This window comes from Mastacembelus armatus, chromosome 16 (genome assembly GCF_900324485.2).
Source record: "Mastacembelus armatus chromosome 16, fMasArm1.2, whole genome shotgun sequence".
In the NCBI taxonomy this organism is placed as follows: domain Eukaryota; kingdom Metazoa; phylum Chordata; class Actinopteri; order Synbranchiformes; family Mastacembelidae; genus Mastacembelus; species Mastacembelus armatus.
In genome coordinates this window covers 1,307,981-1,324,052 of record NC_046648.1, presented here as the reverse complement: position 1 = coordinate 1,324,052, position 16,072 = coordinate 1,307,981, and the positions used below count along the sequence as shown (strand labels likewise).

Sequence of the window (16,072 nt, the reverse complement as noted above, 5' to 3'; positions counted from 1 at the left end):
AGTGATTCTCCAAGCAAAGTGTCTGTTGTATTTCCTGACAGTGCTGAGTTTGATCTTTTGACTGATTAAGTGTATTGTTGGATAAGCACAGGAAAACACTGCTGAAGCTGCTGAAACCTTCTGTCTAGCGCAACTGCTGAGCTCATGTCCAAATAGATATATCTATTTGACAGGGGGCGGAGGTTCACCAGAGAAAAAAAGAGGATGAAAAAATACTTCCGGATATTTGAGAAGATAACCTGGCAGTTCCCTCTGGTCCAGCTCTCTCTTTCTGCCTGCTCTCCACTACTGCACTTGCAGAAAATCAATGCAGAGCGACTGCAACTGTATCGCCACGTTCCCCCAATCAATAGCAGTCCATCAGGAGCCTGAGGCCCTGACCTCCAACAAGGCAAGGCTGCACACCCAATCTCCAGCCTGATCTGGGACCAGATTAGACCTCCCTTTCGTGATAATCCCTAATAAGAAATAGAGTTTTAAGCTCCACAGTTTGGTTGGTCTGTACTTTGTTTCTGAGTATAATCGCTCCTTCTCCACACGTCTGGTGCCATTGTGGACAGTCTCAGAGAAAACTCAATCAGGGGCTGACGTCACACGGGCCCACTCTGCCTTTGTGGGTGTCTCATTGTACTCTGTCAGTTTATTCTCACGGCAATAATAGAAACTGTCATCATGTGCGTCAGTACGTTTTGTTGGTGAGCCTGTTTAAAGAAGCATTAGTTGCAGGATAAATATGTCCTTTGTGGTATTTGACATTTTTGTTGACAAAGAGCTTGATGTAGATTCAGAAGCTTATGAACGTCCCTTTTTTGATGGGGGGGCAGTACGGTGGTTTAGTGGTTAGCACTGCTGCCTCACATCAAGAAGGTTCCAGGTTTGAAACCCATCAGGGGTCTTTCTGTGTGGAGTCTGCATGTTCTCCCTGTGCTTGTGTGGGTTTTCTCCAGGTACTCTGGTTTCCTCCCACAGTCCAAAAACATGTATGTCAGGTTGATTGGTGACTCTAAATTGCCCATAGGAGTGAGTGTGAGTGTGTGAGGTTGTTTGTCTCTATGTGGCCCTGTGATGGACTGGGGACCTGTCCAGGGTGGACCCCTGCCTTTCACCCAAAGAGAGCTGGGATAGGCTCCAGCAGATCCCTAGGACCCTGGTTAGGACTAAGGGGGTACAGATGATGGATGGATGGATGGACTTTGATGGAAATCAGTTAATGTAACATTAGGCAGGTCTCATTATTACTGACTGCTCCTCTTTGACAAACACATGCTTTTCATTTGATCATGTTTAGTTACACAGAATTAAATTAAAGTTACAGCACACCCAAATTACATTTTGCTGATTTGAAATAACTTTTAAATAACTATTTAAGCTCTAGATCGACGATATGAAATGAACTAAAATACCCAAACAGCCTGGGCAGAAGTCTACAAATAAATATGTGTATCCCTTTTTTTTTTTTTAACAAAGCTTTAGCGTTTTTAGCAGACACACTGCTGTAAATTGAAAACAGCAAGGATACAAACTAAACAGACACAGACGACAGTCATCTGTTGAGAAGAATCCGTCTTTCATTCACAGCTAAAAATAGATTTTGCTACAGTCAATGAATCACATTCCTGTGTCCAGATTAAGCTGTTTTGTTCATGTTTTAGACTCACAAATTACAGCTGCAACTTCCTTTGGACTGACAAGCATGTAGTCAAAGATTTTCAGTGTTTTGGGGGTATGCGGTTTCCAAGTCGATGCCAGTTCAGACTGTTTCTGTGTGTAAGACTGTTGCAGAGTAAGTCTCTGTCAAGAACTGAGTTATGCTGATCCGGTTGGCTTCACAATAATGTGTCACAATCTGCCAACAATTATGCTTCTTCTCTAGTAAAGGAGAAGTTGCAGAGCTGCTCTCCATCTCTGTGTGAGGAAACACCAGAGTGCCGAGGCACAGTGCACTTTTCAAGCACGGAGGACGGAGGTGGGTTCAGAGGTTGGTAAAGCAATTCTGCTCAACCATCCTAAGCCCCACATATTATGTCCTTGTGCTGATGAGGCTGAACAGGGAGACAGCCTGACAGCTCTCCACTGCAGAGCACGCTGCATCATAAATAACGACCGGGTGATGTAAACCCTGAGACGTCGTCTGACTTTCTGCCTTTTCCCCAGGTTCTTGGCCTTCCTTAGCTCACTTGATATTCTCATTTTTTTCTGCACTGCTTAGCCACATCAGCTGCATAGTGACTGTGCTGGTTACCTTTTTTATTCACAAGTACCCCTACAGTTTCCACACCAGTAAAGATCATCACAAGGAAACTAATTGATCCCACAGACACAGGTGCCTACGCTAAACTTGACCAACAACTGTGAAACAGGTTAATGGGTAAGGGTTGTTTTTGTTTTTCCACTGTGGTGGGCAGGGAAGATTCTGCTGTTAGACCCAAAATAACAGCGTATAACAAATATAATCTTGCAACATAAATACTTCTGTCAGTCAGGGCTGGAGACTGAGCAGGAGCGCTACATTTCCATCCACCATTTTCCACCCTGTTCTAATTAAATTTTCAGCACCTGTTCCACCCTTATGTTGCAGGATGACTTCATCCTCGATAATGATGCAATCTCCAAGCCCTGGCAGCCAAGCCAGCACTGAAGAGGCGGAGGGGAGGTGCCCACCCATCATTTGCCACCTTTTAAAAGTTGCTGCCAGACTGTACATTGAAGCATAATGCCATCAATGCGTCAGAGGCTGTGCTGGCAGCAACATACCATGATATGTATGTAACCACGGTCACACTGGGCCCTTCATACCACTTAAAGCGTTTTTACTCTCTTGTACACAACTGTGATTACTTCTGGTTTTGATTCTGCTGTTTCATGTTTCTCTGAGCTTAATTCATAAAATCTGTGCTGCTCTAAATGATCTCTGATACAGTACGTGGCCTTTGTGCATGTTTTTGTGTTGAAGCCACATATATGCATCTATGCACTCACTCACTGTGTTTTTAAAGTTCTATATATATCAACCTGAACTTAAAAATGCACTAGCTACTTCAACAATCTAAACTCTGCTCAGAGCAGGGGGGTATTGTAGGGGGCTTGCTTGACACCTGATGATTAACTGGAGACATCAGACCCCCAAAGGGCTAATATCTCTACTTAGCACCAGGGATCGGGGATATGCCATCTAACCATTTAATCAGTCACACATCACAGAGACAATCCCAGGACCTGCTTGTTTATCTGGGCATTGCTTTAGCAAAAGTGTCTGTTTTCATTATTCGGGTATTTGACATAACAGTGCCTTAAAAAGATGCCACAGAACAGGACTCAAATTACAGCAGGGATTCTGGCACGGGAAGTGGTGTTGTAGTATCAAACTCTCAGGGCAGTAGTATTTTTACATTATAGATTTGTTCTCAGTACTATTATTAACTATAGTTTACATACTTTAAGATCATACGTGCAATTAAAAAGCAGTCACTATTCAGTCTACTTGCACTGAGCTCTTATCGTGACTAGTTTAACATTGTAGACTGGTCAGTTGCCATCAGTCATGTCGAGAACACACCCACATACATGTATGACACACACACACACACACACACACAAACAAAGAGGCCTTCCTGAGCACGTCTTTGTGCTTCTCTGCAGCACAGATGGCTGAATAGTGGGTGTCTTCCTGCTCTCAGGGCCCCTCCCTTACTCTTCCTCTATGTTCCCCTCCTCCTCTTCTCACGCCACCCTATCCTTGATATCACTCCCGTCTCCCTCTCCCTCACTAACAGCTTTCACACAATGCCTGACACTCTGCTGCTCGGCCTCCCTCCCCAGGCCAGCGCTAAATGACCAGATAGATTTGGGAGCATTCATCATTGTAATCATGTTACTTAATTATTCATAGGCTCCATCAGCCCTCTTCCTGGTGTGGCATGTAGTTATTAAAGAGTAGCAACATTAGTCTGCCAGGCTCTCATCCTGCAGAGGGGACAAAGGAGGATAAAGCAGGTTAGCGTTGTACACTGGCATTCATTAGTATACATCTCTGACTAATGGCTAATTGAAGCCATTCATTTTCTATGCAGAAGACACTGATGGGCTGAGCACATAATATTGCTTCATGTTTAATGTAATCCTCTATAGCTTCCTACTGCAGACCACACAAAGTTGTAAAGTTACTTAATATTGAATTTTCAACTGAACACCTCTTTTCAAATACCCAACAATTGTAACAGAAGCTATTGGTTGCAGAAAAGTACAAACATCACAGCCTTTTCTAAGGTTTTGGCTTCATCAGTCCAGATTACAGCGGTCCATCCTCCAGCTGGGCACACTGGGAGCAGATGGCCCTATAATCACCAGGGTTCATCTAGGTCTGTAACAGCAGCCAAACCCAGCTCCCAATATTTGATTTAAATTCAAGTATAGCTTAAAATAGAGAATATGTCAGATGGCATCACGGCAAGACGCTCCAGAGATGTGGAAGCTGGCAGTGCCAACCACTTCATGATGGTTGATACCACACCAGAGTGTCACATCCTTTACTAGGAATTTAGCTTATATCTTCATAGCGACAGGTTTCTGGGGAAAAGGAAGTGGTCACGACTGATTTCGCTCTTCTGTAAAGGTCAGTCTCTTCCTGGATTCACATGCCCTTATTTGGATCCCTGATGTACAATAGCACCATGGGAGTCAAGAGAAGCTCCATACTCACAGTGACAGAGTTCGCCTTTCCCAGGCGGGACTCACATGAACTACTGTAATTATCGTATTCACACATATCCTCTTCCTCTCTTTATCTTACGTTTCGTTATGTTTCACACCTGAATTTTATCTCCATTGTTTAGACGATATTCTCACAGCTATATTTCCTGTCAGCTTTTTTTTTTTTTTAAAACATCCTGCCTTTCAGCAGCATCCGGAGTAAAACTTGTGAAAAAAAGCCCAGAACACAGAGTAGAACCTAAAGGGAAACTCCCACAGATATAAAATTGATTTCACGTGTGGTGTTCCCTCTTCTAAGGAAATGTGATATTGAGCAATATTCAGAATGAGACCGGTGACTGTGATATTTGTGCGACACTGAGTCGGTTGAACGTTTACGCATGTCTGCCTCTCTGTTCCACCCACATATCCACAAATGCTTTTTCTGAATCACGCAACATAATGACGCCACATTGTGGACGTCTGCTCCACAGAAGACTCACAGGTATAGCCACCTCCTCCTGTAGACGTGTAGGAGAGGGACAACTGCGTGATAATATTTCAATGCCTGGGAGACCTGGTTTCTTCAGCACAGCCAAAGTGAAATGATTTCATCTCCTGGTAGCATTGTTGATGAATTTCTCTGTTACATAACACTGCTGAACCTCCTTCACAGTTAAGCAACACAACACGAGAACGCCAACATGTTAATGCCAAACACTGTGAGCCTGCAGATGTGATTTCACGCTGTAGAGTGACCTCAGGGGATTGAAGGAATCAGCGGCTTAGCAGAGATTTGAGCACTGCAGGTCCATCTGAAGCATCCTAATGTCAACACAATTGCCACTCAATCTGGGATTTTGTGCAGGCAGATTGAGACTGACAATGCAAACAAGCTCTCCAAATCTGTAAATACATTCCACAGGCCTGAATCATATCTGGGACTCAGAGGTTCACGTTTCTATCACCAAGTGCACGTTGTGCATTATCACAGCAATAATGTATTAAACACTGAGACAATTCTATTCCTCTCTAACACAATTCAAAACCTTCAATGTAAGACGGTATATGTTATGACAGAAATGCACAACAAATCATCACAACACAACAAAGAGCTCCATTTATTTTGTTGACACCTGAGTGTGCTGCATAAGCATCCCAACAAAACTGATTTGAGCTGGAACCAAATGCCTAATGTAGGACTTTAACTGAGACAAGAAAGTTTTGCAATTTTCTGTTTCAGACTGAGGATGCTAACGTTATGCTACAGATGCTAATGTTATTTTACAGTTGAGAAAAGTGCTGGACAGAGGAAGACAAGTCCAGAGGTCTTAAAGCAACAGCATAATGCCAACAAGCATGTTTTAAGTAGATTAAGGAAATATAGCAGCCTAAATGAGGACATGTTTAGATTAAAGGACTGTAATAATTGATCCACTTAACAACAGACTGTCTTTCTAGCGTCTCTCTGACAAACAGCAAGCAGCCAGCATCCATGAGATCTGATGCATCCTTCTTATCTCGCACTTTGAGCATTTACTGTCTCTCAAGCCTCTCACTCTGCCTTTGACTCTTTTCTTTGTTTGCAGATGATTTGCACTGAAATCTTTCTTCCTGGATATTCACTGGAGCTACATGTCATCTGTCCCCTAACTCTACTTTTACTTTTGCTGTCACTTCATGCACCTTCTTACTCTTGCACACAGGTGGTAGTGTATCTATACAGGTTTCTGACGTATTAAAACATGTGCACATTCTTTTGTGGCCTCTGATGCTGGTGGGGATGCTGTGTCTTGCTTTTTAAAATTGTGATTAATGGCTTCTTTTGAACTGAAGCAGGTGAAATACTTCAGGCAGTGGTGAACTAAATGTACATAGAGTATAATAGCACAGCAATAAAAGAAGACTTTAAACAAAAGATGGAAAGGGGGACAGGCAGGGACAGGGAAGTGGGAGGAGGGGGAGAGAGTAGGGGTTAAAAGATTCATAGATATTTTTCCTATGTCTCTTATTTATGCACATACACAATTTTAATCACATTGTGCCAGCTCCCCTGGGAGTTTTGTCTGGTCGATGTATCATATGGAAATGAGGCTTTGACTATGTTGAATGAGCTTCACCAAGAGAAGCTGAGATGGAGGTAGAGCGGTGTGTAGTTGTGTTTAGGTACATTAGGTGGGGGGGGGGGGGGGGGGGGGGGGACATGTGACAAGAATGCTAAAAGCAGTAATTAGTATTTTCATAAGTGGCAGGTCCATTTAATATATAATACCGTGTATTATAGGTGTACTGCTACGTAAAAACCAAGTAAACCTCACAACAAAGTTTTTTTTTTATTAATGAGGCATGTGGAATCACCACAGTGGGAACAAACTGGTCTTTAATTCCCAGTGAGGGGTCAGAGGCTCATAGAAGGAACCAAGCCCAGCATGGGTACTCTGACCCCATCGAACTGCAAAGACCTCTTCCATGTGTCTCAGAGAGTACATCGCCCTGCACAGCATCTTTGGCCTACTGTTCATGGTAATGAGGTGCTCCATTAATGAACAGCAGGATAAACAGCTAATGCTGGGCTCAGTGGGACCGGCTTGCCACTTAGCCTACGCTGAACAAAGAAAACCAACGGTCTGCTAAAGAGAAACTTGATGAGACTTGATATCCCACATTTTACATCAGCTTCCTCTCACTTGCCGTCCTCCTCATCTGTCTCTTTTGTTCCCATTAAAGCTGTAAACACTATTTTTTTTTTTTAGCCCTTTACGTTCTCCCTCTCACCATCACTTGGCCACTGAGGGTGGTTGTCATGGTAACACCACCCACAAGAGCCGGCTACCTTCCCTGTTACCGTAGCAACTGGTTCCCTACAGAATGTTAAGCTTGTCACTCACTCGCTTTCTCTTCCCCCCATTCATTATTAGCATCTCTCTCTCTCTCTCTCTCTCTCGTTCTCACATGAAAGCGTCCTCATATGTTTGGTTTGACTCCATTGGCAGGTTGCTGCTGGCTTGATGGCTGGTTAGCTTTTCTTATCACAGCCCGCTGCTTGTTTACACACCACTTAAATTACTTACGCAGTACTGGAGCCTGATACCTATTGGGCTTCTTGTATCCTTCTGCTATGAATTCAGAAGAAACTACTTTGTACAGTCTCTTCAGATAGACGGAAACGTGGATGTTGCCCCAATAATGTTGTGCATCAAAACTGTACGGTCCCGATAATATCAAATTACATAATGCTGGAGCCAGTTCCTGCCAACAGTGGGCGAGAGACAGGGTACACCCTGCACGGGTCGGCAGTCTATCACAGGGCTGACCTGCAGAGGCAGACAAATGGGAAGATTTGCTGCTTTCTCTCTGTTTCATTTAACTGTAAACTGGATATCTTTGATTTGCACTGTTGGTCGGACCAAATCAAATAATCTGAAACTGATACCTCGGGATGTAAGAATGTAGGCCTTTCATAGACTAAACAAATAAATCATTCATTATGTCAATAAGCTCTACAGAGTAATATAATATAATATAAACACAGTAAAGTATTCTGCACTACAAAAAAACAATACTGACTAGCTGCTCTTCCTAAATCTCAGTGTAGTGAATCAGCAGCTGGCAATCCCCCGATTCCTCTGCTAACTTTCCATTTTGTCCTTCTAAGACTTCACCTTCTTCATCAGCTGAAGTCAACCTAAGCATAAGTAAGACTGTGGTCCACCTGCTACACTAGCCTGTCCTGAAAGTCCCTAACAGTTATCTTTGCCAATACGAAGCTGGTGTGTTGGTCATTTTCCTTCCTGTCTGAAAGCCCCAGTGCCAAGATCATATAGAGATCAACTATACTTTACCAGTAGCACTAGAAAGCGTAGTTTGATAAAACTACTAAACAAAAATAACTGCAACGGAGATCACGTCAGGCTGACATGTGTTGTCTTGCTTTAGCCGTCTCAGTGTTCTTTTAGACCAGGGCCGCTCTGGTGAGATACTGCATGCTGGCTTCGCAGTCTGCCAGTCTGTGCTGTAGAATCACTCAGAAGATTAAATATTAGTGTTATCTCATTTCCTCGGGCCATAAAGTCTCCGCAGACTGTCCAACTGAAAGGAAAATGGTTTAATCATTGAAACAATCTGTAAAAAAGACCCCTCACCGGGCCTTGAAACCTCCATTTGTGCTTCGTACTTTATTATGCTCCTTTTCCAAGCCACAGCTAGACTCATCCGAAGTATCCAATTTGTCAGCTGAGCTTGGGTGAGTATTGGTTGTTAACAGGCACAGCTTGGCCTTGGCAAGCATAATGACCCTGAGCCGAGAAAAGAAAGAAAGACAATTTGTCTCACCCCATCACCGGCTGAATCTTATTATTGATGATTAACAGCAGCCACAACAGCACCTGAGTCTCTTTACCATTTTTATCATCGTCAACTGTTTCCAACCGTCAGTCTGGTTCTTTACAGTTAGCACTCAATCTGTGTACACTGTCTAAACACAGAGGCAGAGTCAGCTGCAGGCAGCGTCTCAAGACATGGTTTGCTGAATACTGAGCACTGAATAAAATGCAGTGGGAACATTTTGTCTCAGGGGACGAGAGGGTACGTTTGAAAATCCTTAGCTGAAAATGTTTCGCCTCCACAGTGGAGTCCATCGTAAAACACATCTATACCGGTAAATAAACAGCTGCTGGAAATGGTTTTTGTTGCCATCCTCTCCTTCAAACATGGAGCATGATGTTTGTTTGGTTATATATTTAATTCAATGATAGGATTAAACTGAATCGCTTAATCAATGCCAAAAATATGTAGTAGCTGAATATCCGACATGAAAAGCAAAGCAAACTTCATTGCTCTCACATTCACCTCACAGCTGATTGCAACACGTTATCAGAAGCTATGAGGGGGAATCTCCGGGAAACATTCTGACAAATGGAGGAAACAGCTAACAGGGAATTTGATGGCATGCATTTAGGAAAATATCAGGAATCGAAAACAAGTTACTCAAAAACAAGCAAAGTACAGGTACAGACAATGAAAAGATGTCTGTGGTCACAGTGTCTGAGAGGGTGAGTAGGGGAGGGGTGAGGAGAGGAGTGCCACTGGGATATGGCAGAGGGGGGAAAGAGGAGGCTGAGGGACAGACGTGGGGATTATCTTTTGCATTTTGTAGAGCGAGGCTGGGGAGCGGCCTGCGGGGGGGGGGGGGGTGTTGGACGGTACATAGAAAAGCAGGTAGCATGAAGACAGAGGACTGGTGCTGGCGTATTCAAAGGGTGCGTGACAAGTGCCAGAGCCATGTCGACAAGCGAGAGTCCAGACCTTTCCACGGCCTTCAATAATTGATGCAGCCTGCGCAGCATGTCATCTTTGCAGAGCAGAAAGCGTGTGGTAAAAGTGTGTATGCTTCAGTCATTTGCAAGTGTAAGTGTGTGACCTAATTGCATGGATGTGAGTGAGTTCCACCCATCAATACCTCAGCATCTTTGTTACATTTCAATCAAGTTAGAAATGAGCTTTTAGTCCTTCTAATGGGGCTGTGTGTTTTGTAGCATTAGCTACAAAATGCTCTGCTGTGGAACTTTAATACTGGTCTGATCAATGTGAGTGTACCCAACAACCCCACACTGTCAAACCCTGCAGTTAAGGAAAAGGAAATTAGATTTCCTAAATGCTACACTCAGTCCACAGAAATCTGCTTGACTCCATCCCCCCTGTCTCATTTGAAGGCCACCTGTGAATATATATATATATGTATATGTATATTGCTATATATATATATATATATATATATATATATATATACATGACAGAGACAGATCGCTCTGCTTTCCTGGCTGAGGAGCAATAAGGCTGGGCTCCTACATTAGCATGCACTCCATCCTGCAACCCACATAACATTCTACATGGTCTCTCCTCCCTCACCCTCACGCTCTCTGTTTCTCAAATCAGCCGCTGCACCAGGGCAACCCCCTCTCTCTCCACCAGCCCTCGCCCATCGCTTTCACTGCACTCTCCCTTTTCCCTCCTGCACGTGGAGGACAAGTGTTATCACCACACTGCAGATGTTTTCGAGGAGGGGGGGCTCTTCTGAAACCTCCCACTGGCTGCGGCAGGACTAAAAATCTTACTTGCCCTGGCATTAAACTTTTCTGCAGAAATCCAAAGCACTAGGGCTACTCGGGGAGTTATGGGGTGTGCGTGAGGACCTTGGGCTGCTGTGATATCTCTGTGCTGCAAGACTGTGGAGAGGAGCCAGGGTTGGATGTGCTCAGGACAGCTATGCTAGTCTCTCAATCCTGCTTGGTGACACTGGACAAACCTATAATGTGCGAACACACACAGAAGCCACATGCACACACAAACCACATGATCCCCTCTGAGCTGAAGCTTTTACACAGGTGCAATCATATTTGACCTGCAAGTACTCAGATGCCCATGTTCAAGTGCTCGCAGCTGGAATATTCATCTGTTGTACTGACAAAAGGTGAAGTCATTTTTGAAAGACTGGCAGCTTTAATTAATTTTTTCTGTTATACCTTCAACTTACAAAGTGCTGTGCAGTCTGGGAAGCCAAAGAAATGAACTCATCAAGGTTACAGAGATGACATGAGCAAACATGATTAAACTTGGGAATGACTCTCACTTTCCAAGTGAGACAAATCATTTCAAATATATTTATATAAAGACCAGAAGACAAGATTGAATCATCTAAAACAGGATTTGGAGGTTTTCCTGAACCTACTGAGAGTACGCAGTGCAAATGTGCAATTTATTAATTTATTTTCTGCAGGAAAGCTGGGTGAACTCTACGCCTGGAGCCACAAACACAAATATATACTTTCTTTATTTCAACCCCAGACTCTCTAAACAACTGGCAGCGACAATGAAAATGAAACACCCCCAATAACACTGTGAACCGCACCAGTCAAGGCACTGTTTCAAGCCTCTGGATTGCTAGAGTGGCCCAAAGGGTGCAGTAATGTCATTCTTTAGTTTGTCACCTCTGGAAACAGCTCAATTGCTAAAGCACATTTACAGCACGCTTTCCTCCAGTATGCTTGTAGGTTTTGTTTCACAATGACTCTGCAGGATTTAACCCCGGACTTGTGTGAGCTGCACTTTGAACACACAGAAGGGAAGCCAGAAACAGAGAACAGGAGCGAAAGCGTGATACAATAAAATGGTACGTTTTATGTCCACCGGCACACAGATATAGTAGAGAACAGCAAGCACACGGGAATCCATTAGTGGAACCCGATTATCTCTTGGCTCTAAAATTAATTGAGTGTAGGGCAGAGTATGTGTGTGTGTGTGTGTGTGTGAGTGAGAGAGAGAGAGAGAGACAGAGAGAGAGATCTGGTTGTCCTTATCTTTTCTTTTTTTTTTAAACAAATCCTCTTGTGTTATTGCATTGAAAAGCAGATGGAAGTGGGCGGTGCATCAGTCTGCATGGCTGTATTGCAGTGCAAGGCCTGAAGTTGCAGCTCGTGGTGATGTGGTGGCGGCAGCAGGGGGGTGCGCACGCACAGCGAATTTGTGACTCACTATTATTATTTAATCTCCAGCCACACACTACAGCTACACCGTTCTCTCCCTCCATCCTGCCTTCCTGGACCTTCTTTATTTCCTGAAACCTGTAGATACAGTAGGTTCATTTCTGGGTCTGCTGTTCTCCTGCAGCCTTGCTGAGCTGGAGTGCTTCACGCTGCAGCCATTTATCTTGATAAATACAGAGCTGGTCGACTGAAGCTGAGCATACCTGTAGTCCCAGCCCTCTTTTTATCAAACATGGCTCCACTGTAGTACAATCACACTGTGGGATTGCTTTCCTAAATCAGATTTTCCTGTGGGGGTGGGTGGGGCAGGGCTGCTTTAACAAAAAAAATTGAGCTCACTAGCTGCAGTCTAGCTTTGTGTTTTGCTAACCTGTGAGTATTCGCAATATCAGTATGATTCCCCAGTGTCTAAAAGGTGCGTAGGTGTTGTGATGATACAGTATATACTGTAGGATAAAAATGTGTCAAGCACTTCTACAGGAATAGCTGCTTTTTAGTATCTCTGCTTGTGTTGAAGCAAATCAGTGAGCAGGGCTACTAAATGAGAATACTGAATGTTTTTATTATAAATAAAACAATGTGACGCAGTACATGCATTTCAATTATTTAATTTCCTGGATTAGCCAAGACTAGATACTGATGATTATCCAGTTAAGAGTTTCTCCACTGATTTTCCAGATTACATTAAGATAAATGGGGCTGTGTAACTTATATATGCCCCAATCATAGCTGAAACCCATCAAGCTATCATTTCAATAATCAAATAATCATTTACCAACACAGTTTGCAGTTTTACTACTTTCATACGTTAAACAAGCTTGTCTGTATATGCCAACCTGGTCTTTAGAAAAGTGTATTTTCTGATAATTTATAGCCCAAATGATTAATTGGAATTTGCAACCTGCCCAGTAGATGTCGCTAAATCTTTAAGATTTAAAGTTTGCACCTTAAAATAACTAAGCATGTTTTAATAATATGTACATGTTTGTTTGGCTAACCCATCAAATTAAAAACTGGACGCATCAATTTGCTGCAGTACGAAGTATAAACAGTATAAAGTTAACAAATTAGTATATTTTATGGTGTTGGGATTACAGCCAACCCAGCATCATAAAATGTGACAGAATTACGTTTTCTGTGACATACTGTGATACTGGGCCCCAAACTGCCAATGGCTATTACAGATCTAAATACACACATATAGACAACTAATGCACAAGATACAACTAATTTAATGAAATCTCCACCTTTTCTTCTCCCCATTAATGTCACAAATGTATAAGGAGCCAGTGAAGGTGTCTGCTCCAGCCAGCGTTTCATCGACGACCTTTTGTATCAGCATGAGACCTGCTCAGTGGGTCAATTGGCTAAATGCATAGAGTGCTGCTACAGGTACTGTAAGTAAATTACAGCTAGGTTACCTGGGAAGCCCTTACTAGACCTGACATATGTGACAGCCTGGTACACAGCAGGATGAGTTTGTATTCCAGCTAAAATGTGCTGTGGCCTTGCTGTCTGAAAATTTAATTTAAGGGTGATTTTAGTCTGATTAGACATTATTCTAATGCGGGAAAATATCAAAAACCAATTTGCCCGATTTATTTTTCCACCAAATGAATGTTGAGTAAGTTAAGGAAAGCTGACAGCTTTATTAGGAATAATGCCACTGTGTAATCCAGCCAGCCAACCGTCTCACAGTGTAATCTTCACTGTAAACCTTCATGGGCAGGTCTCCTCGTATGACGCTAAAGCCCGTTCCTCAGCATAACAGTAAATCCCACTAAGGCTCTTAGAGAGGTGAAATGATTTCAGAATGAGAGAGGAAGCTTTATAAATGTTACACACTCAATGTGGAAGATGGCTAATAAAGAAACAGCTCACAAATCCTCTTTGGGACATGAGCAGACTCTGAACCAACAGTCCAGATGCACCATAATCAGTTTCAGGCAACAGGAGCAGGAACATTTGCTCCTTATTTCCAGGTGGAAAAGTGAATCTGACCAAAACCACCACTCCAGCTGGGACATCATGACTCATCCTCCCCCGCCCCCTGCTTCTCATTTCCCCTGCACATTCACACGCACCTCGAACACCACCCTGCTCCAACACATACAGTAAGTCCACATGCTGCAACCTGAATTCGTGCCTCAGTCCTAGTAGTCGTGATGAGACGGGAGGTGGCCCACGGATCCGTGGCTCTGTGCGAGAGACTTTCGCTCTCTCCTCTCGAGTTATTGATGGAGACAGATGTCAATAGGATGATCCCATATTAGTCTACTCTGCATTACACTCACACACTCAGTGAGTGATGGATCACAGCCTGAACACTGTTCAGACGACTCTTCAAGAGGTGCATGAAATAAAGATGATCCTGTACCAAACTGACAGCCCAGGTCCTGATTCTCACTGCAAGATTAAACTGGGAGTTCTCGGATTATTCTGGGCTCTTTAGTGAAGACCAAGTGTTACAGGGATCAGTAATTGAATATGCATGACTCCATCCTGCTCAGGAGCAGCACCACTCCTCTAAATTACGGATGCAATCTGATTTCTACCCCCTGACAGGGCTGGATGGGGTGCAGTGAGCTCCAGCCTTGCTCGGGGTAACAGGCCTGTAACATTCCTTCGTCAGATACAGGCCCAGACTTGACGCAGCGGTGCAAATACACTGTGTTTGTTAAGTCTCTTTTATTTATGTCCCGACTCTGGGCTTCCACTCGCATCTTATTACAGTATTTATGGCCTTTCTGATGCTTTCACGATCACTGCGCTTTCCTGGACGCTGTGTGTCATTACTGTTGTTGACACGACGGTGTTCAAGGATGCGTTTCCAAATGAAACCTGTCCTAGAAAAGGGTGCGTGTCAGCAGTATGGGCATAGGAGCGACTGTGTGCGTGGCGTTTACAATGTCGACAGGAGTAAAAATACACTGTTCAGTCCCAAACTCACGTTGACATTGAGGGAAACATGCAGGGAAAATGCATCATGCCAACATGTTAGAAAAGCTTCAGACTGTTTTGCTCTTACCTCGCTCCCCCACACGAAATAGGACAATACAGCCATTAATATAGGAAATGCGATATGTCCCATTTTCTCGCGTCCTCTTGTCTCCTGTTTTCTCTAATGGACTTTCTATTATAAAATAACTGAATGCAACATACGATGTGTAGTTACATCTGCTACAGTGATGGGCACTGCGTTCGTCTGCGCCTTCCTGCGATATCTCCTGCGTCTGCGTCCTGCTCGCTCTCGCCAACGGGCTCTCCAATGGCAGCCTGGTCTTTTTATGTGGATGAAGTCTGACAGAGCCAAGCCCTGTTTCTGCGGGGATTCATCACACACTTTTCTTATGGCCTCCTCGCTGTGGCTTGGTGAAGAGGGACATCTAGTGGTGATGGAGTGACGGTGTCCAGCAGGGTCGCCCGCTCAGGTTTTGCGTCAGTTTAAAGGGAGAATCCACCGAAAATACAGTGAGTGTCATTTGGATTCGGCGTCTGCTGAAGCTGAACATCCATCCATCCATCATCTAGACCCCCTTATTCCTAACCAGGGTCCCAGGGATCTGCTGGAGCCTATCCCAGCTCTCTTTGGATGAAAGGCAGGGGTCCACCCTGGACAGGTCACCAGTCCATCACAGGGTGGGTGTAATAACATTTAAGAAATGATATATATTCTTCACAAAATTATATGTATTTATTCTCATTTTCACACACTTGTATCATTTTTATTGTAAAATACTTGATACTTCTTCACCTAATCTAAAAATGTTATTATTATTTTAAAGTTTATTGCACACAAACAAGTGAAATCTATTTGTAGCCCGAGGCTGTTAGTTAAAATA

The 16,072-nt window shown here is 43.5% G+C and overlaps 1 protein-coding gene across 2 annotated transcripts in view; it reads right to left on the bottom strand.

The window, feature by feature from the left end:
- The window catches only part of aplp1 (amyloid beta (A4) precursor-like protein 1), a 28,405-nt gene extending 12,885 nt beyond the window's left edge, over nt 1-15,520 (bottom strand). For both annotated transcript variants that reach the window (XM_026293448.2, XM_026293449.2), the window contains exon 1: nt 15,259-15,520. In XM_026293448.2, the coding sequence (XP_026149233.1) occupies nt 15,259-15,321 (63 nt within the window). In that variant the 5' untranslated portion in view covers nt 15,322-15,520. The remainder of the gene's footprint in view (nt 1-15,258) is intronic.
- Nucleotides 15,521-16,072: the final 552 nt, after the last annotated feature.